General features: G+C 29.1%; 1 protein-coding gene across 6 annotated transcripts in view; it reads left to right on the forward strand.

The window, feature by feature from the left end:
• rno (PHD finger protein rhinoceros) overlaps window positions 1-27,913 on the forward strand; it is a 266,357-nt gene that overhangs the window by 128,678 nt on the left and 109,766 nt on the right. For all 6 annotated transcript variants that reach the window (XM_089598647.1, XM_089598646.1, XM_089598651.1 and 3 more), the window contains 2 exons: window positions 26,448-26,614; window positions 26,770-26,893. In XM_089598647.1, the coding sequence (XP_089454773.1) occupies window positions 26,448-26,614; window positions 26,770-26,893 (291 nt within the window). The remainder of the gene's footprint in view (window positions 1-26,447; window positions 26,615-26,769; window positions 26,894-27,913) is intronic.

Raw genomic sequence — 27,913 nt, forward strand, 5'->3', positions numbered from 1 at the left:
AAAATTGCTATCGTTTCTTTAAAAATTCAAAAATTAATACGAAATTTTATATCTGACAACCTCGAAATTCATGTCCCTTTATTAAAGGTCCTAGGAAATGCTAGTGGTGAACCTAACAACGACTTTAATTTAAGAATATACTTATCTACTTATTCCGCAAGCATAACAATGTTGTTATTGTACATAAAGTCTGAATTTTGTTGTACTTTATTCATTTAACTAGTGTTACATGTTTTTTTTTTTTTTAGCGTACTCGTACTAAATATTGTACTTTCCTGATCTACTATTTTATTAGAAAGAATACTATTTACGTATTAACATATTTTTGCTGACAGTCAACGCAGAAAATAAAGTTTTTAAACATTCTGTATCAAGACCTTACATATTTCTTGATATTCAAATTAAATGAATTCCACCTATTTATTGATAGAAAATATTATAGTCGTTTACTTAGCCATACGACTAGTTAATAACACTGTATTTTTGTGACATGTGATATAAGTAAGATTACAAAGATCATTCTAGTCCTCCTAGAACTTATAACGAAATTTGACTCCGTTTCGTATAGAAAATCATGTTACGAAGCATTTTATACAACAACTTTGAGTCAAATACTTTTAAAAACAAACCGCACGTACGGTTACTTTAAAGGTACCTTAGCAACCTTACGTATTTTATTCAAAGTTAAACAATTGCTTCTTTTAGAATTGACCAAAATTCAAATACAATTATAATAGAAATGCCAGTAAACATTTTGCACACAGCAAATATTACAACTAAACGCAACGGTACTTAGGTCTGAAAATTAGTTATGCCAAGAGTCTGAAAGTTTGTGTTGTAAGCAAGCATATACTTAATACTACCACATAATTTGCTCTTGTCAACTGATGACAATAAGAAAATATGATTTTGATTTTAAGTATTATTCTACAACATAATTAATAACGACTTATGTTAGGTATTATGTCACTTTTAAAAAAGTTTTAGATAATACGAGCGGTAATTTTGAATTTGACACTACTTTTAGATTATATGTATCTACTTGTCTGTCAGGAAAATCTAAGTTGCACAAAAAGCGTAATTTTTTTACGTCGTTAAATACAGGTGACCGGCAGTTTAAAACCTATCATTTGAACAACAGTTTTTATGATTTTAACTGTTTTTTAATTTATGATAATATCATATCATCACACTAATCTATGCTTTAATCATCAAACATTTTATAGCCAACTACTCAGTAGTGATGATATGAAAAAGTTTATTTTGACTTAGCGTTAACTAAAAAGATTTTTATATAATAGTTCTCACTACCTTTAGCTTAGTATGCAGCACATGTGCACCCTGTTAAAAAAAATGTAGTACAAAATAGAGTATATAGCGAATGTAACTAACTACAAAGTTTGACAATGATGATATAAGAAATTGTATGTTAGCACACAATTAGCAAATAAATAATAAGATCCTCATCATACTCCTCGTTCTAGCGACCTTTAAAATTATTGTAAAAACAATAAAAATATCTTAGTTCGTAGTTATCCAAAAATTACAAAAGGTTGAAATAAGTCAGTAGTTAGAGTACAATATAATTATCATGCCATGAAACTTTTAGGGTTAACATTAAACTTGCTGTGTTCTATATTCAGAAATAAGTGACGCGAAGCCTACAAAAGTATGTTATCTAGACAGTCGCGTACTGGGGCCCAACCATATAATTGAACTTGCACAACTGATCGCTTCAAAAATATACTGTCATTTCCCTGTGTAATTAAATGTTTGCATAAGAATTTCGAAATGCTGATCTAGAATCTCTTGTTCATTTTTTTAAGTCCTGAATAATGCAAGGAGTAAACCCAAATCGACTTTAATTTCATAAAGCACAAAACATCATTTTGCACAAGTAAACCCATGATATTGTCTAGTTAATCCTCATTTAATATTCCTGTAACTGTTGAATTATTTTTGTATTAACTAAGCTTTTTAATATATTAAATTTTATACACTCAAACTTTTTGCAATGGAACATTAAAAAGTTTTTTAAACACTTTTAAACTGCATTTCACCTTATTTGTGATATAAAATATAATGGTCGTTTTCTGAGCTATACACCTACTTAATAACACCGCACTTTCGCGACCTATGATATTCGTTATATTATGAAGAATAGCCTAGTCCTCCTAGAACATTTCCTATAATTTAAATCTGTTAATGAAGAAAATAATGTTCCACAGCAAGTTATCGAATATTGTTTAATCAAGCAATTTTCAAAACAAAAGGAACTTTTGCGACCTAACCTTTTTTTTATCGTTATACAACTGCTTTTTTTAATTACGGCCATAATTCTACAAAAAAAGCACCATAAATGCCAGTATACTTTTTTGAACTAATAAAAAATGTTCATTAAACTGGGTCTTAGGTTTTATAATAAATCGAGCAAAGCTAAGATTCTCTGTTATAAAAAAGCGTGAGCTTATCACTTTACATAATTTGCACTAAACAACTTATTGCAATTAGAGAATTTGTCATTCTTAATTATTAAATTAAAAGAAAATCAATAACAGATTTTGTTAAGCAATATGTCTCTTTCTGGACGGGCGTGAATCAAAAAAACATTCTTGGATTGCTTTCACCCTATTATAAAAATAACATATTATAGTCACTTACTAAGCTATACACCTATTTGATAACATCACACTTTTGCGACTTATTATATTACTTATAATATAAAGGTAAGCCTAGTATTCCTATAACATTTTTGATCATTCGAATATTTTAGTAGGAAAACCATGTAAAAAACATATTATTGAATATATTTAAGTAAAACACTTTTTTATAAAAACCGCACTTTCGCAACCATAGGTATTTGTCTTAACGCTAAGCAATTGCTTTTTAAAGTATCGACCATAATTAAACAACAATACCTACATAATCGCCACTACACTTTCTGCACTAATGAAAAATGTTAATAAAACTATATAAGCTTCAGGTTTTATAATGAGTCGAACTAAGCTGAGCATTTTTGTTGTACAAAACATGCACCTTACACTTTCTCATAATTTGCACTTATGAATTTATCAAAACTAGGAATTGTGTTATTATTAATTATTAAACTAGAAGAAAATAAATAAAAGATATCGTAAAGTCTTATGTTACTTTCTTGACGGGCGTGAAACAAAAAATAAGACCTTTTGAATTGCATTGAGCCTTATCATCAATAAAAAATATTGTAGTTATTTACTGAGCTAATATACACCTATTTAATAACACCACACTTTCGCGACCTAAGTTTTTTTTAAACGTTAAACAATTGCTTCCCAAAGCATTAGCCACAATGCAACAACAATAACACCATCAATTTCCTACACTAATCAAAAACGTAAATTCAACTGAATAGGTCTTACGTTTTATAATAAGTCGAGCCAAGCTGAGATTTTCTTTTGTGGCAAAGCGTGCGCCAAACACTTTCACATAATTTGCATTTCACGTCTTACATCACTTTCTTGACGGGCGTGAAACAAAAATACACTCTTACATTGCATTTCACCTTATTATTAATATAAAATATTATAGTCGTTTCATGAGCTATACACCTTCTGGATAATACCGTACTTTCGCGACCTATGATGATAGTTATTCAACAAAGACTAGCCTAGTCCTACTAGAACTCTTTTTATACATCAAAGTTGTTAATGGAGAAAATCTTAATACAGAGTGGTTAATTAAATATTTTCAATTTAAACACTTTTAAAAACAATGGGCACTTTCGCGACCTTACGTTTTTTTTTAACGTATAACAATTGCTTTGTAAAGTATCGGCCTTAATTGAACATTAATAACACCATAAATGCCAGTTTACTTTCTGCACTAATTAAAAATGTAAATAAAATTGTATAGGTCTTAGGATTTATTTAAAGTTGAGCCAAGCTGAGATTTCCTAGTGTAGAAAATCGTGTGCCTGAGACTTCTACATTATTGCACTTTACAAATTATCGCAATTAAAAAACGTGTCATTTTTAATTATTAAATTTAAAAAAAATTAGTAACAGATTTTGTTTGGTCTCATGTCACTTTATTGACGGGCGTAAAAAAAAACACTTTTGTATTGCATGTCACCTTATTATTAATATTAAATATTATAGTTTCTTCACGAGCTATACACCTATTTGATGATACCGAACTTTTGCGACATATGATAATTGTTATATCACAAAGATTTGCCTATTCCTCTGACATCATCTCTTATAATTCTAACCTGTTAATAGAAAAATCATGTTATGATGTGGTTTTTTAAATATTTCTAAGTCAAACACTTTTTATACAAACCGCACTTACGCGACCTTTCCGATTTTTTTAACGTTAATTAATTACTTCATAAGATATATGCCTCAATCCAACAAACATAACATTATAAACGCCAATTCACTTTTCTGCACTAATAAAAAGTAAAATTAAACTGTAAAAGTTTTAGGTTTCATAATAAGTCGAGCCAAGCTAAGATTTGCTGTTGTAGTATAGCGTGTGCCCAACACCTTGCATAATTTGGACTTATTATTTTATCGAAACTGGAAATTCAGTTATTTTCAATTATACAAATTAAATAAATCAATGAAAGATATTGTTCGATAATATAACTTTTTCTTGACGAGGGTGAATTGAAAAAGACCACTTTTGAATCGATGCTACTTTACTTTTAATACAAATTATTATAGTCGTTTCATAAGCTATACACCTCTTAGATAACTTCACACTTTCGCGACTTTTACTACTAGTCATAAAATAAAGGTAAGCCTAGTGTTCCTAGTATATTTTTGATGATTTGAAAGTGTTGAAAGCAAAATTATGTGAAAAAAAATTTTATTAAATATTTTTAAATCAAACACTTTTTATACAAACTGCACTTCCGTGACCTTAGGTATCTGTCTTAACGTTAAACAATTGCTTTTCCAAGTATCAGCCACAATTTCACAACAATAACTCCTTAATCGCCAGTTCACTTTCTGCACTAAAAAAATGTTAATTAAACTATATAAGCTTTAGGTTTTATAATAAGTCGAACTAATTTAAGCTTTTATGTTGAAGCAAAGCATGCACTAAACACTTTCACATAATTTGCACTTATCAACTTACTGAAACTACAAAATTATGTCAATAACAATTATTCAATTACAAAAAAAAATCAATAAATGATATTGTTAGGTCTTATGTCTTTTTCTTGACGGGCGTGAAACAAAAAAAACCTATTAAATTGCAATCAGCCTTATTATCGATAGTAAATTTAACAGTCGTTTACCAAGCGATACACGTATTTGATATAACCGCGTTTTCACGACAAATAATATTGGTTATATTACAAACATTGGCCTAGTCCTTCTTAAGAAATTTTTATATTTAAATCTGTTTGAGAGAAAAATAATGTTAAAAAGTCGTTTCTTGGATATTTTTAAGTCAAATACTTTCTAAAACAAACCGCACTTTTGCGACCTATGATATTAGTTATATTTTAAATATAAAGATAATCTTTTTAAAACATTTTCTATAGTTTGAATCCGTTAATGGAAAAATCTTTGTAACAAAGTGGTTTAATAATTAAATTTTAGGCTAACACATTGAAAAACAAACCGTATTTTTGTGACCTTACGTATTTTCTTGAAGTTAAACAATAACTTTATACGGTATCAGCCATAATTCAACAAAAATGACAACATAAATAATAGTAGACTTTTCTGTGCTCATGAAAAGTGTAACTTAAACTATATGGGTCTTGAGGTTTTATAATAAACCAAGCCAAGCTGAGATTCTCTGTTGTAGCTGTGCGTGTGCCTAACACTTTACGTCGTTTTCAATTCACAACTTATCAAAATCAGAAAGTAATTTATTTTTAATTATACAGGACCACGAAAAAAAATAAGTGAAATGGTCTTTTTTGGCTACTATTCATTTTCCACGTATTTTAAGATGCTTTATTCCAATCTGTTGTCAGAATTGCTCTATCACGTCACGACTTTTCTTTATCTGGAAAAAACGAGTCCATAAGTAACAATGCTATAATTTTGGTGAGTAAGTTAGTCCCTACGTAAACAAGTGTAAAAATTTGTAACGTAATAAAGCAATTTAGAAAACGGATTTTAATTCAGCACCTCAAAATACGTGGGATATGTTCTGTAGCTTCAAAAGGCCCCTTCAACTAAGTTTTCTTTGTAGTCTTGTGTTATTAAATTAAATAAATATCAATAACATATTTTAATTAGTCTTACATCACTTTCATGACAGGCATTAAACAAGAACAACACTTTTAAATTGCATTTCACCTTATTATTGATATTGAATTTTAAAGTTGTTTCATAAGCGATTCACATTTTGTATAACACCGATCTTTGGCGACATATGATTATAGTTATTTAATAAAGATAAGCCTAGTTCTACTAGAACACTTTTTATATATCAAATTTGTTAATAAAAAAAAACTTAATACAAAGTGGTAGATTAAATGATTTCGATTGAAACACTTTCAAAAACAAACCTCACTTTAGCGACCTTACGTTTTTTTTAACGTTTTACTATTGCTTTTGAAAGTATCGGCCCTTATTCAACAACAATAACACCATATATACCGGTTCACTTTCTGCACTACTAAAAAATGTAAACAAAGTTGTAAAGGTGTTGGATTTTATTTAAAGTTGAGCCTAGCTAAGATTCTCTATTGTAGGAATGCGTGCTCCCAACATTTTCCCATAATTTGCACTTATGAACTTATCAAAACTTGGAATTATGTTATTATTAATCATTAAAATAGAAGAAAATAAATAAAAGATATCGTAAAGTCTTATGTCACTTTCTTGACAAGCGTGAAACAAAAAAAAGACCTTTTGCATTGCATTGAGCCTTATTATAAATATAGAATATTATAGTCATCTACTAAGCAATACACCTATTTAATAATACCACACTTTCGCGACCTTAGTTTTTTTAAAACGTTAAACAATTGCTTCCCGAAGTATCAGCCACAATCCAACATTACTAACACCATAAAGGCCTTAAATTTCCCTACACTAATCAAAAATGTTAATTCAACTGAATATAGGTATTACGTTTTATAATAAGTCAATCCAAGCTGAGATTCTCTTATGTAGCAAAGCGTGCGCTAAACACTTTCACAAAATTTGCATTCTACGTCTTACATCACTTTCTTGGCGGGCGTAAAACAAAAAAACACTCTTACATTGCATTTCACTTTATTATTAATATAAAATATTATAGTCGTTTTATGAGCTATACACCTTTTGGATAACACCGTACTTTCGTGACCTACGATGATAGTTATTTAACAAAGACTAGCCTAGTCCTACTAGAACTCTTTTTATACATCAAATTTGTTAATAAAGAAAATCTTAATACAAAGTGGTTGATTAAATATTTTCAATTTGAACACTTTTAAAAACAATGGGCACTTTCGCGACCTTACGTTTTTTTTTAACGTATAACAATTGCTTTAAAAAGTATCGGCCTTAATTGAACAACAATAACATCATAAATGCCAGTTTACTTTCTGCACTAATTAAAAATGTAAATAAAATTGTATAGATCTTAGGTTTTATTTAAAGTTGAGCCAAGCTGAGATTTTCTAGTGTAGAAAATCGTGTGCCTGAGACTTCTACATGATTGCACTTTACAAAATATCGCAATTAAAAAACGTGTCATTTTCAATTATTAAATTTAAAAAAAATTAGTATTAGATTTTGTTTGGTCTCATGTCACTTTTATGACGGGCGTAAAAAAAAACACTTTTGTATTGCATGTCACCTTGTTATTAACATTAAATGTTATAGTTTCTTCACGAGCTATACACCTAGTTGATGATACCGCACTTTTGCGACATATAATAATTGTTATATCACAAAGATTTGCCTATTTCTCTGACATCATCTCTTATAATTCAAACCTGTTTATAGAAAAAATCATGTTATTATTCGGTTTATTAAATATTTTAATGTCAAACACTTTTAACAACAAACCGCACTTTCGCGACCTTGCGATTTTTTTAACGTTAATTAGTTACTTCTTAAGATATCGGCCTCAATCCACCAAACATAACATTAAAAACGCTAATTCACTTTTCTGCACTAATAAAAAGTAAAAATTAAACTGTAAAGGTTTGAGGTTTCATAATAAGTCGAGCCTAGCTAAGATTTGCTGTTGTAGTATAGCGTGTGCCCAACACCTTGCATAATTTGGACTTATTATTTTATCGAAACTGGAAATTCAGTTATTTTCAATTATACAAATTAAATAAATCAATGAAAGATATTGTTCGATAATATAACTTTTTCTTGACGAGGGTGAATTGAAAAAGACCACTTTTGAATCGATGCTACTTTACTTTTAATACAAATTATTATAGTCGTTTCATAAGCTATACACCTCTTAGATAACTTCACACTTTCGCGACTTTTACTACTAGTCATAAAATAAAGGTAAGCCTAGTGTTCCTAGTATATTTTTGATGATTTGAAAGTGTTGAAAGCAAAATTATGTGAAAAAAAATTTTATTAAATATTTTTAAATCAAACACTTTTTATACAAACTGCACTTCCGTGACCTTAGGTATCTGTCTTAACGTTAAACAATTGCTTTTCCAAGTATCAGCCACAATTTCACAACAATAACTCCTTAATCGCCAGTTCACTTTCTGCACTAAAAAAATGTTAATTAAACTATATAAGCTTTAGGTTTTATAATAAGTCGAACTAATTTAAGCTTTTATGTTGAAGCAAAGCATGCACTAAACACTTTCACATAATTTGCACTTATCAACTTACTGAAACTACAAAATTATGTCAATAACAATTATTCAATTACAAAAAAAAATCAATAAATGATATTGTTAGGTCTTATGTCTTTTTCTTGACGGGCGTGAAACAAAAAAAACCTATTAAATTGCAATCAGCCTTATTATCGATAGTAAATTTAACAGTCGTTTACCAAGCGATACACGTATTTGATATAACCGCGTTTTCACGACAAATAATATTGGTTATATTACAAACATTGGCCTAGTCCTTCTTAAGAAATTTTTATATTTAAATCTGTTTGAGAGAAAAATAATGTTAAAAAGTCGTTTCTTGGATATTTTTAAGTCAAATACTTTCTAAAACAAACCGCACTTTTGCGACCTATGATATTAGTTATATTTTAAATATAAAGATAATCTTTTTAAAACATTTTCTATAGTTTGAATCCGTTAATGGAAAAATCTTTGTAACAAAGTGGTTTAATAATTAAATTTTAGGCTAACACATTGAAAAACAAACCGTATTTTTGTGACCTTACGTATTTTCTTGAAGTTAAACAATAACTTTATACGGTATCAGCCATAATTCAACAAAAATGACAACATAAATAATAGTAGACTTTTCTGTGCTCATGAAAAGTGTAACTTAAACTATATGGGTCTTGAGGTTTTATAATAAACCAAGCCAAGCTGAGATTCTCTGTTGTAGCTGTGCGTGTGCCTAACACTTTACGTCGTTTTCAATTCACAACTTATCAAAATCAGAAAGTAATTTATTTTTAATTATACAGGACCACGAAAAAAAATAAGTGAAATGGTCTTTTTTGGCTACTATTTATTTTCCACGTATTTTAAGATGCTTAATTCCAATCTGTTGTCAGAATTGCTCTATCACGTCGCGACTTTTTTTTATTTGGAAAAAACGAGTCCATAAGTAACAATGCTATAATTTCGGTGAGTAAGTAAGTCCCTACGTAAACAAGTGTAAAAATTTGTAACGTAATAAAGCAATTTAGAAAACGGATTTCAATTCAGCACCTCAAAATACGTGGGATATGTTCTGTAGCTTGAAAGGCCCCTTCAACTAAGTTTTCTTTGTAGTCTTGTGTTATTAAATCAAATAAATATCAATAACATATTTTGTTAAGTCTTACATTACTTTCATGACAGGCATTAAAAAAGAACAACACTTTTAAATTGCATTTCACCTTATTATTGATATTGAATTTTAAAGTTGTTTTATAAGCGATTCACATTTTGTATAACACCGATCTTTGGCGACATATGATGATAGTTATTTAATAAAGATAAGCCTAGTTCTACTTGAACACTTTTTATATATTAAATTTGTTAATAAAAAGAAACCTAATACAAAGTGGTTGATTAAATAATTTCGATTGAAACACTTAAAAAAACAATCCTCACTTTAGCGACCTTACGTTTTTTTTAACGTTTTACTATTGCTTTTAAAAGTATCGGCCCTTATTCAACAACAATAACACCATATATACCGGTTCACTTTCTGCACTACTAAAAAATGTTAACAAAGTTGTAAAGGTGTTGGATTTTATTTAAAGTCGAGCCTAGCTAAGATTCTCTATTGTAGGAAGGCGTGCGCCCAACATTTTTCTATAATTTGCACTTATGAACTTATCAAAACTTGGAATTGTGTTATTTTTAATCATTAAACTAAAAGAAAATGAAAAAAAGGTATTGTTAAGTCTTATGTCACTCTCTTGACGGGCGTGAAAAAAAAAAAAAAGACTTTTTAAATTGCAATTAGCCTTCTTATCAATATAGAATATTATAGTCATCTACTGAGCTATACACCTATTTGATAACACTGCACTTTCGCGACCTTACTTTATTTGTAACGTTAAGCAATTGCTTTCCAAAGTATTAGCCACAATGCAACATTAATAACACCATCAAGGCCGTAAACTTTCCTACACTAATCGAAAATGTGAATTCAACAAAATAGGTCTGACGTTCAATAATAAGTCGAGCTAAGCTGAGATTTTCTTTTGTAGCAAAGCGTGCGCTTAACACTTTCACAAAATTTGCATTCTACGTCTTACATCACTTTTTTGACAAGCGTAAAACAAAAAAACACTCTTACTTTGCATTTCACCTTATTATTAATATAAAATATTATAGTCGTTTCATGAGCTATACACCTCTTGGATAACACCGTACTTTCACGACCTACGATGATAGTTATTCAACAAAGACTAGCCTAGTCCTACTAGAACTCTTTTTATACATCAAATTTATTAATGGAAAAAATCTTAATACAGAGTGGTTGATTAAATATTTTCAATTTATACACTTCTAAACACAATGGGCACTTTCGCGACCTTACGTTTTTTTTTAACGTATAACAATTGCTTTGTAAAGTATCGGCTTTAATTAAACAACAATAACACCATAAATGCCAGTTTACTTTCTGCACTAATTAAAAATATAAATAAAATTGTATAGGTCTTACGTTTTATAATAAGTCGAGATAAGTGGAGATTTTCTTTTGTAGCAAAGCGTGCGCCCAACACTTTCACCTAATTTGCATTTTACGTCTTACATCACTTTCTTGACGGGCGTAAGACAAAAAAACACTTTTACATTGCATGTTACCTTATTATTAATATAAAATATTATAGTCGTTTCATGAGCTATACACCTTTTGAATAACACCGTATATTCGCGACCTATGATAATAGTTATTTAACAAAGATTAGCCAAGTTCTAGTGTAACTCTTCTTATACATTAAATTTGTTAATAGAGAAAATCTTAATACGGAGTTGTTAATTAAATTTTTTTAATTTAAGAACTATTAACAACAATCGGCACTTTTGCGACCTCACGTATTTTTTTAACGTTTAACAATTGCTTTGTCAAGTATCGGCCTCTATTGAACAACAATAGTACCATAAATGCCAATTCACTTTCTGCCCTCATTAAAAATGTAAAAAAAATTGTATAGGTCTTAGGTTTTATCTAAAGTTGAGCCAAGCTGAGATTTTCTATTGTAAAAAAGTATGTGCCTGACACTTCTACATAATTGCACTTTACAAATTATCGCAATTTTAAAATATGTCATTTTCAATTATTAAATTTAAAAAAAATTAATAACAGGTTTTGTTCAGTCTCATGTCATTTTATTGACGGGCGTAAAAAAAAACACTTTTGTATTGCATGTCACCTTATTATTTACATATATTGTTATCGTCGTTTGCTGCCGTATACACCCATTCGATAACACCGCATTTAAGCGACCTATGGTTTTAGTTTTATTATAAAGATAAGCCTAGTCCTCCTAGAACATTTTTTACAATTCAACTCTGTTGATTGGAAAAAGTTGTGTTACAAAGCGGTTACCTAAATATTTCTAAATCGAACACTTTCATAAACAAATCGCACTTTTGCGACCTTACGTATGTTTTTTAACGTTAAACAATTTCTTTTCGAAGTAACAGCCATAATTCTTCAACAATAACAACACAAATGCCAGAATATTTTTTTGCAATAATGATAAATGTAAATAAAACTGTATAGGTCTTGGGTAATATAACGAGTCAAGCAAAACTGAGATTTTTTGTTGTTGTAGAGTGGGCGCCTAACACTTTACAAAATTTGCACTCGACAAATTATCGCAGCTTAAAAATATGTCATTCATAATTATTAATTAAAAAAAAGAATTAATAACGGAGTTTGTTAAGTCTTATGTCACTTTCTTGACGGGTGTAGAACTAAAAAGAAGAATAGAAAAAAACACACTTAGATTGCATTTGACATTAATATCAATATAGAATATTATAGTCATCTACTGAGCTATACACCTATTACATAACACCGCACTTTCGCGACCTATGATCTTAGTTATAATATAAAGATAAGCCTAGTTCTCTTGGAACATTTTTTATAATTAAAATCTGTTAATAGAGAAAATTATGTTACAAAGCTGTTGATTGAACATTTTAATGTCAAACACATTTATAAACAAACCACTTTTTGGCGACCTAACTTTTTTTGTAACGTTAAACAATTGCTTCCCAAAGTATTAGCCACAACACAACAACAATAACACCATAAAGGCCCGTACACTTTTCTACACTAATGGAAAATGTGTTTTAAACTGTCTTAGGTTGTATAATAAGTCGAGCAAACCTTAGATTTTCTTTTGCAGCAAAGCGTGCGCCTGACACGGTCACATAATTTGCACTTAACAACTTATCGCAACTAAAAAATATGTCATTTACAATAAATAATTTAAAAGAAAATCAAAAACATATTTTGTTAAGTCTTACTTTACTTTATTGACAGGCGTGGAACAAAAAAACACTTTTAAATTGCATTTTACCTTATTATTAATATAAAATATTATGGTCATTTACTGAGCTGTAGTCCTATTTGATATAACCGCACTATCGCGACCTTTGATATTAGTTACATTATAAACATTAGCCTCGTCCTTCTAGAACTTTTCTTATATTTAAATCTGTTCATAGAAAAAATAATGTTACAAAGCGGTTTAATAAATATTTTTTAGTCAAACACATTTAAAAAGAAACTGCACTTTCGCGTCTTTACGTATTTTTTTTAACGGTAAAGAATTGCTTCATAAGGTATCAGCCATAATTAAACAACAATAACACCATGAATGCCAGTAGACTTTTTTGCACTTACAAAAATTGTCAATTAAATTGTATGGGTTTTAAGGTGATATAATTAATCAAGCTATGCTGAAATTTTCTGTTGTAGACAAGCGTGTGCCTAACACTTTACATAATTTGCACTTAGCAACTTATCAAAATTAGAAAGTGAGTCAATTTTAATTATTAAATCAAAAGAATATAAAAAACAGATTTTGATAAGTCTTATCTTACTTTCTTGAAGCGCATGAAACAATAAAACATTCTTTAATTGCATTTTACCTTATCATTAATATAAAATATTATAGTCGTTTTATGAGCTATACACTTTTTGGGTAACACCGCACTTTCGCTACCTATAATGATAGTTATTTAACAATGATTAGCCTAGTCCTATTAAAAAATTTTTTATATATCAAATTTGTAAATAATGGAAATCTTAATACAAAGTGGTTAATTAAATAATTTCGCTTTAAACACTTTTGAAAACAAACACTTTTAATATAAACCACACATTCACGACCTACGGTAATTGTCTTAACATTAAACAATTGCTTTTTTAAGTATCAGCCATTATTTAACAACAATAACTCCATAATTGCCATTACACTTTCTGCACAAACTGCACTTTTGTGCCCTTACGCATTTTTTTTTAACTTTAAACAATTGCTTTTTAAAGTAACGGCCATTATTCTACAACAATTACATCATAAATGCCAGAATGTTTACCTGCAATAATGATAAATGTAAAAAACTGTACAGTTCTTGGGTATTATAATGAATCAAGCAAAGCTAAGATTTTCTGGTGTAGCAAAGCATGCACCTAACACTTCACAAAATTTGTACTTAACAACTTATCGCGACTAAAAAATATGTCGTTTTGAATAATTATTTCGAAAGAAATTCAATAACGGTTTTGTTAAGTCTTATGTCACTTTCTTGACAGGCGTAAAACAAAAAAACACACTTGAATTGCATTCTACCTTATGATTGATATAAAATATTATAGTCATCTAGGGAGCTATACACCTATTTAATAACACCGCACTTTCGCGACCTATGATATAAGTTATAATATCAAGATTAGCCTAGCTCTTCCGGAACATCTTTCATAATTCGAATCTGTTAATGGAGAAAATTATGTTACAAAATGCCTGATTAAATATTGAAAGGTCAAACACATTTAAAAATGAACCACACTTTCGCGACCTTACTATTTTTGTAACGTTAAACAATTGCTTCCCAAAGTATTAGCCACAATTCAACAACAATACCACCCTAAAGGCCTGTACACTTTTCCACACTGACGAAAAATGTGAATTTAACTGTATAGGACTTAGGTTTTATGATAAGTCGAGCCAAGTTAAGATTTTCTGTTGTTGCAAAGCGTGCGCTAAACCCTTTACATGATATGCACTTAACAACTTTTCAGAAATCAGAAAATATGTCATTCCTGATATTTAAATTAAAAGAAAACCAATGTTAGATTTTGTTAAATCTTATGTCTCTTTTTTGATGGGCGTGAAACAAAAACACACTCTTGAATTGCATTTTTCCCATTAATAATATTCAATATTATGGTCGTTGACTGACCCATACACCAATTTGTTAAGACCGTACTTTCACGACCTACCGTATTAGTTATATTATAAAGATTAAACTAGTCCTCTTGAAACATTTTTTATAATTCGAATCTGTTAATGGAAAAAATTATGTTTTAAGGCAATTTATTCAATATTGTTAAACCAAGCACTTTTGAAAACAAACAGCACTTTTGTAACCTAACCTTTTTTTGATAGTTATACAACTGCTTTTTTTAATATTGTTGATTAAACTGTTTAGGTTCCATATTAAGTCGAGCCAAGTTAAGATTTTCTGTTGTAGAAAAGTGTCCACCTAACACTTTCACATAATTTGCACTTAACAACTTATTGCAATTAAAAAATATGTCATTTACAATTATTAAATTAAAAGAAAGTAAATAACAGATTTTGTTATGTTTTAAGTCACTTTCTTGACGGACGTGAAACAAAAAAACACTCCTAAATTTTATTTCACCTCAGTATTAATACAAAATGCCATAGTCGTTTACCGTGCTATACACCTATTTGATATCACCGCACTTCCACGACCTATGGTATTAGTTATGTTATAAAGATTAGCCTAGTCCTCCTGGAACATTTTTTATAATTCGCATCTGTTAGTGGAGATAATTATGTTACGAAACAGTTTATCAAATATTTTTAAGTCAATTGCTTTTCAAATCAAATAGCACTTCTGCGATCTTGCGTATTTTTTTCAACGTTTAACGATTGCTTTTTAAGGTATCATCCATGTATTTACAAGAATAACACTATAAACGCCAGTACACTTTTTTGCACTAATGAAAAATGTAAATTGAACTGTATAGGTCTTAGGTTATATATTAAGTCGATTCAAGCTGAGATTTTCCGTTGTAGCAAAGCGTTTACCTAACATTTTCACATCATTTGCACTTATTAACTTGTCGCAACTAGAAAATATGTTATTTTTAATTATTAAGTTAAAAGAAAATTAATAAGAGATTGTTTTAAGTATTATGTCACTTTTTTTATGGGCGTGGAACATAAAATTGTTAAATTTGAATCTGATACTATTTTTAGATCATATTAATCTACCTGTTTGTATAGTTAATCTATTTTGCATAAAAATCGGTATTTTTATTTACGTAGTTACGTATAGGTTAGTGATTAAAGTCTAACCTCTTATTTATAGGTATGCTTTAAGGTGATAAACTGTTTTTTCTTTTTGATCATGATCATGTTCTGTAAACCGAAAAATTTATTTTATGATCATCATAATCTTTAATCAAAAATTGTATGACAGCCATCTACTAAGTTATGATCATATAAATAAATTTTTTCTTCGCTTCTTTCTACTTCTGGCCGTTAGCATGACTCATTAAGATGTTTTTTTTGTATCAAGATTTTAATCCTTCTAAAATACACTAAGTAATTATCTTAACATGCGATTTGCAAAACAAAATTTATGGCTCAGTTAACAATACCTCTAGCTTATCAGAGTGCACATTTAAACCCCAGTACTACAGTTGTACTACGAATAGTATTCTACAGCGTTATAAACTAACTTTAAAGTTTAACACTGTTGAATTTAAAAATTCAATGTTATCACACAGTTGACAGGTCAATTCTGAAAGAAGTGTTCTTGATTATCATACTTGTTATTCTGGCTACCTTGATAATTATTCTGAACTTAATAAAGATGGCTTAGTTTGTAGTTTTCTATAAATAAAAAAAAAGTAGAGCATAGTAGGTTGTTAGAATACATAATTATTATTATTTTAACAGACTTCAGTTGTTACAACTGAACTTATTGTGTTCTATATTCAAAAAAAAGAGACACAAAGCCTACCAAAGTTACTTATCTGGCATTTGCGTACTTGGCCTAACCATATCATTTATCTTGCACTTCTAATCACGTTCAAAAACTTTCGGTCATTTCCTTATGTAATTAAAAGTTTTTATAAGAAGTTGAGAATGCTGATCTAAAATTTCTTAATCATTTTTCTAAAGTCCTGGTTATTGCTAGTAGTAAGTTCAATCCGACTTTTGTTTCATAACGCTGCAATACATTTTTTGTGCAACTAAATTTATCATGTTTTATATCAAATCCTAATTAGATATCACTTCATCTGTTGAATTAGTCTTTTTTATTAAACTTCCTTATATTTTGTATTTCATTAACTTAATCTAGTATTTTATTTATAGACTTTATCTTTATATTGATATATTTGTGCTTAGTGTCAGAATATATAAAAATATTTTTTATCATTCTGCATCGAAACGTCAAACAATTTTTATCACATTCTTAAGTGGTATTCCACCTTATTTTAATTCGAAATATCATAGTCTTCTACATCTATTTGATAACGCCGCTCTTTCGCGACCTATGATATTAGTTATATTTTAATGATTAGCCTAGTACTCCTGGAACATTTTTCATAATTTGACTCTGTTAATTGAGAAAATTATGTTACAAAGCTGTTTATTAAACATTTTTAAGTCAAATACTTTTACGAACAAACCAAGCTCTTGCAACCTTACGTATTTGATTTAACGTTAAACAATTGCTTCTTAAAGTAACGGCCACAATTCAACAACAATAATAATATTAATGCCAGGATTTATTTCTGGTCCAATGAAAGATTAAAATTAAACTGTACGGGTCCTAGATTTTACAATAAGTTAAGCCAAGCTGAAATTTTCTGTTGTAATAAAGCGTATACTCGCGTATATATTTGATTGGCTCAATCTAGTATTCTATTGGTATAAACTTTATCTCTATATTGATAGATGTTAGCTAGATGTCAGCAAAAAAACAAATGTTTTCAAACATTTTGCATCAGGACCTTAAACATTATTCAATACACTCATCAATTCCATTTTACCTCATTATCAATATAAAATACTAAAGGTGTTTACTAAGCTTTACAACTACCTGATATCAACGCATTTTCGCGACCTGTAAAACAAAAAAAATTAAAAAAATTAGTCTAGTCTTCCTGGAAAATATTACAAAATTTAACTAGGCTAATGAAGAAAACCATTTGGCGAAGCATTCTATAAAATGACTTCTCGTCAAACGTGTCAAGTAAGCTATTGCACTTTTGCGACCTTATGTATTTTATTTAGAGTTAAACAAATGCTTTTTATAGAATTCATCTCAATTCAACAACGATAATAATTAAAATTCCAGTGTACTTTTCTGCACACATAAAAGTTAGCCAAGCGCATGAGAGGCTGTGTTGTAATCAAGCGTGTACTTAACACTCCAACATAATTTGCCCTTATAAACTGATCGCAATAAGAAGATATGAATTTTTTAAAGTATTATTTTTTAACAAAATAAATAACAGGTTGTGTTAGGTATCATATAACTTTTTAAAAAGTTTTGAAAGAAACAAGCAGTAATTCTGAATTCAACACTACTTTCGGATTGTATGTACCTACTCGTTTGTCAAGAAAATCTAAGTTGCACAAAAAGCATAATTTTTGTACTTAGATAAATAGAGGTGGTCGACGGTTTGCTACCTATTATTTAAAAAAAAATGTTTATGTTTTTAACTGTTTTTTTATTCGAACATGCTTTTTGAGTTAAAAATATAGAAATTTCTTTTCATTTATCTATGCTCTTATCACAAACCACTTTATAGCCAACTACTAAATCATAATGATAAGAAAAAGTTTATTTGGACTTACCGTTGACGAAAGAAATATTCATATCATAGTTCTTAATACCTCTAGCTTAGTAGGCGACACATTGCCCCTTGTTGATAGAAATTTGATACAAAAAGGTGTTTATTGCGTATGTAACTTACTAAGAAGTTTGACACTGTTTATATAAGAAATTGTATGACAGTACACTATTGACAAATAAATTAAAAGATCCTGATCATACTTTAAGTTCTGACAACGTTAAACTCTTAGTGTTCAATATGCTGCAAAAAGGGACGTGAAGCCTGCAAAAGTTAGTTATCTAGACAGTTGCGTACTGGGGCCCTACCATATAATTTAATTTGCACTACTGATCACTTCAGAAATTTTCTGTAATTTTTCTGTGTAATTAAATGTTTGTATACGAATTTAAGAATGCTGATCTAGAATCTCTTGTTCATTTTTTTTAAGTCCTGGATAATGCTAGGAGTGAGAGCAAATCAACTTTAATTTTATAAAGCACCAATTTTTTTCGCACAAGTAAATCTATGATATTGTCTAGTTAATCCTAATTCGATTGTCCTGTATCTGTTAAACTATTTTTTTATTTATGAAGCCATTTAATGTATTATATTTTATTTATCAATCTTGTATTTTATTGTTATAGACTGTATCTCTGTATTGAAATATTTTTGCTTGATGTCAGCACAGAAAAAAATATCTATTAACATTTTGCATTGGTGTCTTAAACAATTTTTCAAATACTCTTAAAATGCATTTCACCTTTTTATTAATATAAAACATTATAGTCGTTTACTGAGCTATACACCTATTTGATAACATCGCACTTTCGCGACCTATGATATTAGTTATATTATAAATATTAGCCTAGACCTCCTGGAACATTTTTTATAATTTGAATCTGTTAATGAAGAAAATTATGTTACAAAGCGGTTTATTGAATATTTTTAAGTTAAACACTTTTTAATACAAACCACCCTTTCGCGACCGTACGAATGTTTTTCTATGTGATTAAATGTTTTTATTAGAATTTGAGAATGTTGATGTAGAATCTCTCGTTTTTTTTTAAAGTTTTGGATAAGACAAGTAGTGAGTCTTCAAGCGACTTTAATTATGTATTGCACTAATTTATCCTTTGCACAAGTAGATCAATGTTGTTGTCCAAAAATTTTCATATTATTTTTCTTCATCCCTTACTGAACCAGTATTTTTCCTAATTTAAGCGTTATTGTATTTGATATTCTATGATCTTGATCTGACATTTTATTGTTATGGGCTCGAATTGTTTATTAATATGTTTTTGCCGGCTGCCAGCATAAAAAGAAACGTTTTTAAAACATTCTGCATCGGGATCTTTAATACTATTAAATATTCTTCAAAGTTGCACTTTATCTTAACATTAATATTAAATATTATAGTCGTTTGCTGCGCCATACGTCTTGGTAATAACACTGCACTTCTGCGACCTGCAATGTAAGTGAGATTACAAGGATTTTTCTAATCCCCCTTAGACTTATAACATAATTTGACTTTGTTTATAAGGTAAATCATGTTACGAAGTATTCTTGAAAATAACATCTAGTCGAACGCTCTCGGTAACAAACTGCACTTTTGTGACCTTACGTATTCTTTTAAGAGTTAAACAATTCCTTTTTCCAGAATCGGCCACAACATAATAAAAATAATAGTAGAAATGCCAGTGCACTTTTTTGCACTCATCATTGTTTAAAACTAAATGGTAAAGGACGTAGGTCTTACAATTAGTTAAGCCAATCTCCTGAGAGTTTGTGTTGTAAGGAATCGTACACTTAACACTTATACATAATTTGCCTTTATTGAAAAACTGCAATAAAAAGAACTTTGCTTTTAGGTGTTATTTAAACAACACAATTGATTACATGTTGTGTTAAGTCTTAAAATTATTTTTTAAAGGTTTAGGTAGAAACAAGTGGTCATTTTAAATGAAACACTTTTTTCAGTGTACACCTTGGTGTAAATCTACTTGGTTGTAAAAAAAATCTAAGTAACACAAAAAAGTGTCATTCTTTTACGTTATTAAATAAAAGTGATTGCCGTTTCGTTACCTATTATACGAAGAGAAGTTTTAATGTATCTACCTGCTTTTTTTTTTTTATTTTTACATGCCCATATGGTATAAATTGAAAGAAGGTTTAATTGTGAATCCATGCTTTTATCAAAAACCATATTTCAGTCTACGGCTAAGTTATTGTGATATAAAAAAATTTATATTCATTAAAAAATTTGACACTGTTAATAAAAGAGATAGTATCTTTGCACACAGTTGATAAATAAATTCCAAGATAAATGTTCTTGATCTTACTCCTTGTTCTGGTGACCTTGGGAATTATTACAGTACTAATAACAACCGCTTAGTTTTCAGTTTGCCAAAAATTAAAAAAGGTAGAAAAAAGTCAGTAGTTCGAATATAAATATTAATGTTATGCCAACAAACTTTAAGGGCTAGAATTCAACTTGTTGTGTTCTATATTCTGAAACAAGGGATGCGAAGCCAACAAAAGTAAGTTATTTATGCACTTGTGTACTTTGCACAACATTGTAATTTAACCTGCACTACTAATTGCGTAAAAAATATCATATCGTTTCTCTATGAATTTTCATGTTAATATTAGAATTTAAGGATGTTGATCTTTAATCTATTGTCCATTTTTTTGGAGTCCTCGATAATGCTAGTAGTGATTTCAAAAACGACTATCATTTTATAATGCGCTATTTCATTTTTTGCAAAAGTAAATCCATGTTGTTGTCCATAAATTCTAGTTTCATTTCACTTTATTTCTTAAACTAATATTATTTTTATTTAAACGTTCTCGATCAGCGGGCACTGGCTCCCTCTGAACTGAGCTGGACACCATACATTCCCCATTAATTTTAATCGAGTACATCGTTATTAAGGTTGTTTAAAGTTTTACAGTAATAATTTAGTAACAACAATTACATTAGAAACAGCGAAAACTATGATATATTTGTTAGTTCCTATTTAGGATATTCGACTATTTTTAATCAAAATAATATCTTTTATCTAAGAAGTCTTACTAGTAAAAAACATTAACTGTTTTTATTACATTTATGACGCAATGAAAAATATGCTTCTTCTAAAGTGCTGTTAGGTGAAATTCAAAAAAAAGTTATGAAAGAACGGCATTCTTGACAAAAAGTAGTAATGGATTTTTTAATTACCACCATTAGTCGACACCGTACATTAGTATTTAAAATCTTCTGTCGTATAACATCTTGTCCGGAGTAGATAACTATATGTTACAAATAAATAAATAATAAAGGTTTTAATGTATTGAAATTTAAAATTATTGCCTTAGAAAAGCAAGATCACAAAAATTGCTTTAGCGTTGATGGTTACACGTGGTTAGCATAAGATCTTTTCTTTATTTGACTAATTTTCTTAAGAATTGTTTATCATGTAATACTTTATGTAGTCTAACAACCAAAATGTATTGTTTTTTTCATCATACTAATTGATGAAGCTGAAACTCGCAGACGAATTCCAGCAGTGGTATAGTCAAATAATAAGTTCCACTTGGGGTACCCTTTTAACTAAGATAGGTACTTTTTTATCTTACTAAATTAAAAAGGTACCTCGTCTTAGCTTTGAGGGTACCCCAAGTTCAATTGTTATTTGATGATATCGCTGCTGGAATTTGTCTGCGAGTTTCACCTTCATTATATTACAAACTTTTGTTAAATGTATATACATGTTTACACCATGTTTAAATAAAGTAAAGTACATTTCTTGAAGCTTTTTTTTAAATTGTACTTTTGTGACCTCCTGTTTAAAGACAAATTTTAGAACCTTTTTGTATTCATGATGCAAATATGCAAAGTAAGAGGCAATTAGTTTTAATTCTAATTTTTTAATTAAAGTGTTTATGTATTTAAAAATCAAATTTTTTTTAACCCCTTTTACAACGGATAGAAGGTGGAATCGGTATATTACTAAATCATGGACGTGTTAAGAATCGTTTTTTTGTAGTACACTAATTTATCGCAAAATAAGCTATTTTTTTGTATATTTCTTACTACTGGCTGTCAGCTTGAGACGACAAGTTTTTTAACATTTTGCATCAAGACCTTAAAGATATTTAGACAGAATTTGTTATTGCATTATGTCTTATCGCTCACCATAATATACTAACGCACCTAGTGAGCAAGGTTAAGAATGTCACAGATTTTACGTGAATAAACGTGAATAACGTGAAATCTATGGCATTTTTTTAACCTTCAAACGTGGTGCGTATAAAATTTTACGTGTTCTGGTGTTCGGAAAGTCAATATTACCATCCGCACAGTAGACAAGAATGTTTACTTTCTGAGAATCAGGCACGTAAAAAGTATTGTTATTTTTACATTAAATCATACTCCTGGATAGTAACACTTCATTTTTGCGACATATTGTTAATGTTGTAATACAACAAGTGTTCTCTTGTGCCTTCAAAAAAGTAAGAAATTTGATTCTGTCAATTACAAAAACATATTTAAGCACACCTTTAATAAAAAAAATTCGACATTTATTTTATTTTCGTATTTCTTTTACTTAGTGAACTCACACATGTTCAATTTCATAATAAATGTGATTTGGATGCAAGCTTTTTTGACAGTATAGAATAAAAACTTGAGTAATGAAGAGACTTCATACGTAATTTCATATTTATTTTAGTCTGACATTTATGCTTGAAAAAACAACGCATTTCACTCTGATGTACCTTATCATGGCATTACTGTTTAAGATCATTCATTTTTACTGAATAAAAGCTGTATTTTACTCTTACTGAAAGTGTCATAGAATTGAGTATTTATTTTTTACAGCATCTCTTACTCTATTCCTCTATTATACTAAATGTTATAAAACAAGTAACGTTTGTGTACTTAGCGTATCACTCTCTTAGTAAATACCGTTATTTGGCGACCTTATGTACTAGCATTAACTGATAAAGAATTTTTTTTTACAGTTGGCTAGAAGTTTGAAACAAGTAATAATATAAATCTCCGTTACAAACCTAACAAACATCAAAAGACGCAATTGAATTGTATGCTTGTTATTTGTAAAGATTTTTTGTGTCTTGAAAATGACCATGTGTACTAAGAAATATAATTAGAAATCCTTATCGTATGAAAGATTTAAACTATTGCTTAATAAATACAAAACTTAAGAAAGTGCTGTAACATATAATATTTTAAGTGGTTGAGATGCGGTTTTCTATCTTTCTCGGTTATCCACCATGTTATATTCTCCGGAGCCTTACAAATCCAAAGAGTAGTAGTTTTTTGATATCTCATTTTAAAGTTAAATAAATAAATTATGATTTTACGAGAATAAATGTGTGTAGATCCGTTCAAACATTATCTCCTTTCTTAACTGTACTTTTTCGACCTATTGTTGTAGGTACATCAATAAATGAATTTTGTTTTGTGACGTCGTCAGCTGTAAATGAGTGACAATGCACTTTTTACTATTTTAAGTTAAGAGCCACACAGCGTATGTCAAAAAACAAATTTTAATTGTATAGTATCTTACAATTAACGAAATATTAAATCGTAATGTTATTGAATTATGTTCTTATTAAAAACCTCATCCATAGTATCTATTTTTCTAGCGTTGAAACGGATAAATTATTTGTATTTGTCATACTGCTAGCTGTAATCATGGGACTATTTATTTTAGAACTTAAAAGAACCAAAGCGTTGTACCACTTTTTCATACAATTTCTTTGGGTTAGGTCTTATTATTAAAAAAAAGTAATTTTGTTAAAAGCAAACTAATGCTAAATAACACTGCATTTTTTTTAACTATTGTTCCAAGTTCATTACAATACGCTCTTTCTTGCTTAAAAGAAAATATATGATTTGTGCTTGTAAATGACGAAAATGCGCGTAAGCGAGCATTTAAAATTACTCTTTATAAGAAATTAAAAAAAAAAACTTAAATATAAAAAAAAAAAAAATAGTTTCAACTTATTTCTTTTGTTTTACAACATTACATGTAAATCTATTGCTGTGAAGAGCTTAAATCTAAGACATTTAATATGTATGGATTTTCAAATACTTTCTATGTAAGCGTTTTTCTAACTCAATACTGTAGATTCCTTGAGATTTAGTACTTAAAGTAAAGCAACTATTTCTGTGTGGTTCCATACAACATTAAGTAAGTGTATAAGGTAGTGTAAAGTAAAAACTTCTACAAACTTTTTACGATTATTGTAGAGAAAAGCACCTATGTTATTAAAGTAATTTTATCTTCATTTTTAGTTCCTGCAGTAAAACGAGCATTAAATAGCTTTTATTTTATCTCACTTTCGGATACGGAAAAGCATGCACATTTAAGTAAATCGATTTAAGTACAGTCACTTCATAGTATGATCAAAAAACTTATTTCTTCTGAATGAGAGGTACAAGAAAGTATGTTTCCATGTTTTGACGTGGATTTTGTTTCTCATCAGTTTTCGTATAAATATTATGTCCTGAAAAAATTTAGAGTATTGCAACAAAATCTTGTACCAATAAACTATTTATAACATAAATGAAATACTATTCTGAAAGATGCTTATCCCCGTAAATAAGTAGTCCTGGAAATACGAATATTTAAGTCCTTGAAAATAAGGAGTCCTTGAAATAAAAATATTCATGTCCTGGAAAATAAAAAGTCCCCAAAGATGTACAATGTAAGTCCTGGATAATGTAGTTTCATTATATATTCATGTCCTTGAAAATATGTAGTCCTTGAAAAATTAGTATCTTAAGTCCTTGAAAATATTTTTTTTTTTAATTGATCACAACTTTTTAAAAATGTACTATACAACTTTAAATGTTTGCAATATATTATAAGGCAGTTGCGGAGATATCATTGATACCAAGAATTCTGAGGGTCCTTGAAATAGGCCTTATACGTACATATATATATATATATATATATATATATATATATGTAATTTTTGAATTAAAATTTATACAAAATTATAATTGCTGTAACATTTCTTATATTCTTTGTTACTTAATATTTCGAAAATATTTACATTAATGAAGTTTAAGATATGCAGGTAAAAACGTCAATGTGCTTGGGCGCGCTAATTAGCAAGTGCCACTGTCACTCACTTGGAAAACGGTATTTGTTGTATTTAACAAGTGGAAGACGTCAATTTTCCTTTTTCACATTACAAATACTACATATTTAAAGTACATTCATTACTTCTTGTTGTGGAGTTGCTATGGAAAGCTGCTATTGTCTCTATATATACCACCAGAGTAACTGAAAAAATGTTTCTCGAACCTTGCGGGAATTGTGTCCATCAATATGTCGCTACCTACCGTACTATATGGAAAATATGTGTCTACATAATTGGGTACAATATACGCATCCACAAAAACATGCGCGTACGTGCAAAAAAAATCTGCTCGCATAATTGATAAAAAATTTTGAGTTAATTCGATTTTAAATTATGAACAAATAAACAAATGATTGCAGGAGTAAAATTAAGTTAATATTAATTAATACTTTAATTAAGTAGTACTATATGACCTTATATAATATATGTATGTTTTATAAATGAGTAATTGTGGTTTCTTTTTCAATTAGCATCAAAGTTATTAAAAACAGTGTAGATGTTTTGCATTTTAATTCAGCCTTAGTCAAGAAAAATAGTTTTGTTTTTGAAGAATTTTTTGCTCAAACTCTAAAAGTGTAGAAGAAGGATAAAATGTTATTAATAATATTAATGTATCTTTTGCAGTCATACTGTCAAAAACATGGAAAAAATAATACAAAAGAAAAGACAAGTAGTGGTGGTGCTGGAAGCGGTAGTGGCAAAGGAGGCTCAGATTCTGATGACGGTGAAATTAGGCGAAGGAAACGAAAAGATATGAGTTCTGAAGAGAAAAATCAAGCTCGAGCTGCCAAGTAAATATCTTTTGTTATTAAAATTAGTATAATGCATGTTACAACATATTTCAGTATTATTTCAAAATTCTTTAAAATATCCTTAAAGTAACATTCTAACGTTTAACGTAACCTAATCATATATGTAGCCATAACAAATAATTTTTTAACTTTAGACTTCAAGAAATCGAAGCCGAATTTGACAAGCATGTCTGTTTGAAAGATATTACAAACCAGCAACTGGATGTAGATCACGATGCACTTCTATACATTTACAACTACTGGAAATTAAAAAGAAAGGTATATCTTAGTATTTTTTATGCTTGTGAATCTTAACATATGCAAATAGTTCTATTGATGAATGCAAACAAGATCGTGCTAGATCGTGAAAAACGATTACTTACGTTTTGAACAAAAATTTAATTTCCTCAATTGAGTAATTTAATGTAAAATAATGCAGTATAAATTAAAGAAATTAAGACACTATTGAACCTGATTGGATCAGTGGTTTTTCTTCAAGTTTCCAAAAACCGCTGAGTTGACAAGTTCTTCGAAAATTCGTAACTCTGTCTAATGTGCATAATAAAAGCCGTAATTTATCGAGAAATTAGTCTCTTTATCCATTAATACAATTTTAATAATCTAATCGAAAATATCGTACATCTTTTGCATGCTGGTACCTTGTGCAGAAAAGGCATGAGTTACAAAATTTTGGTATCATTTTTTATAGCATCTTATTATACCAAAACGATAATTTGAAGGGTGTTGAATACAAATACCCGTATGCTATACTTTTTCTGCATTATGAATGTAACAACGTCATGATTGTAAAATAAAAAAGTCACCGTAGGAAGTAGCTCCATACAGTTTGATTTTTCCTTTTTTTTGTAATTTGTCAATAATATGGTCATCACGAAGACATGTCATTTCAATGTTATAGTCGGAAAGATACATCATTCTTTGATAAATACGTAATTTTTAGTACTTTTAAGATCTCAGTCTCTAAAAGCTTATTGCTGTAACGTACTTTCGCATTTTATTGAGTAAGGAGGGTTCTGCAAAGCTTTTCTGACACTGTGCCATATTATCTTACTTTTACTGACTGATACTCTTAAAGCTGTGCCATAGGAATCAATCAGAGAGCTCCTTAAGATGTTTCGACTAATCAAAGAGCTCTTTGAGCTATGTCTGGTGGTAGCACCACAAGTGCCTGTCAGTAAAAGTTAGAGAATAAGGTAACACACTCGATAATTAATCAGGATCCAGTACTGAGCCGATCAACCATGTATTTTGTATTGCTATGTATGTAGGTAAAGTTAG

Source organism: Copidosoma floridanum, unplaced genomic scaffold (assembly GCF_036245765.1).
Source record: "Copidosoma floridanum isolate Cflo_tuat_1 unplaced genomic scaffold, Cflo_Japanese_pri ptg000006l, whole genome shotgun sequence".
Classification (NCBI taxonomy): Eukaryota; Metazoa; Arthropoda; class Insecta; order Hymenoptera; family Encyrtidae; genus Copidosoma; species Copidosoma floridanum.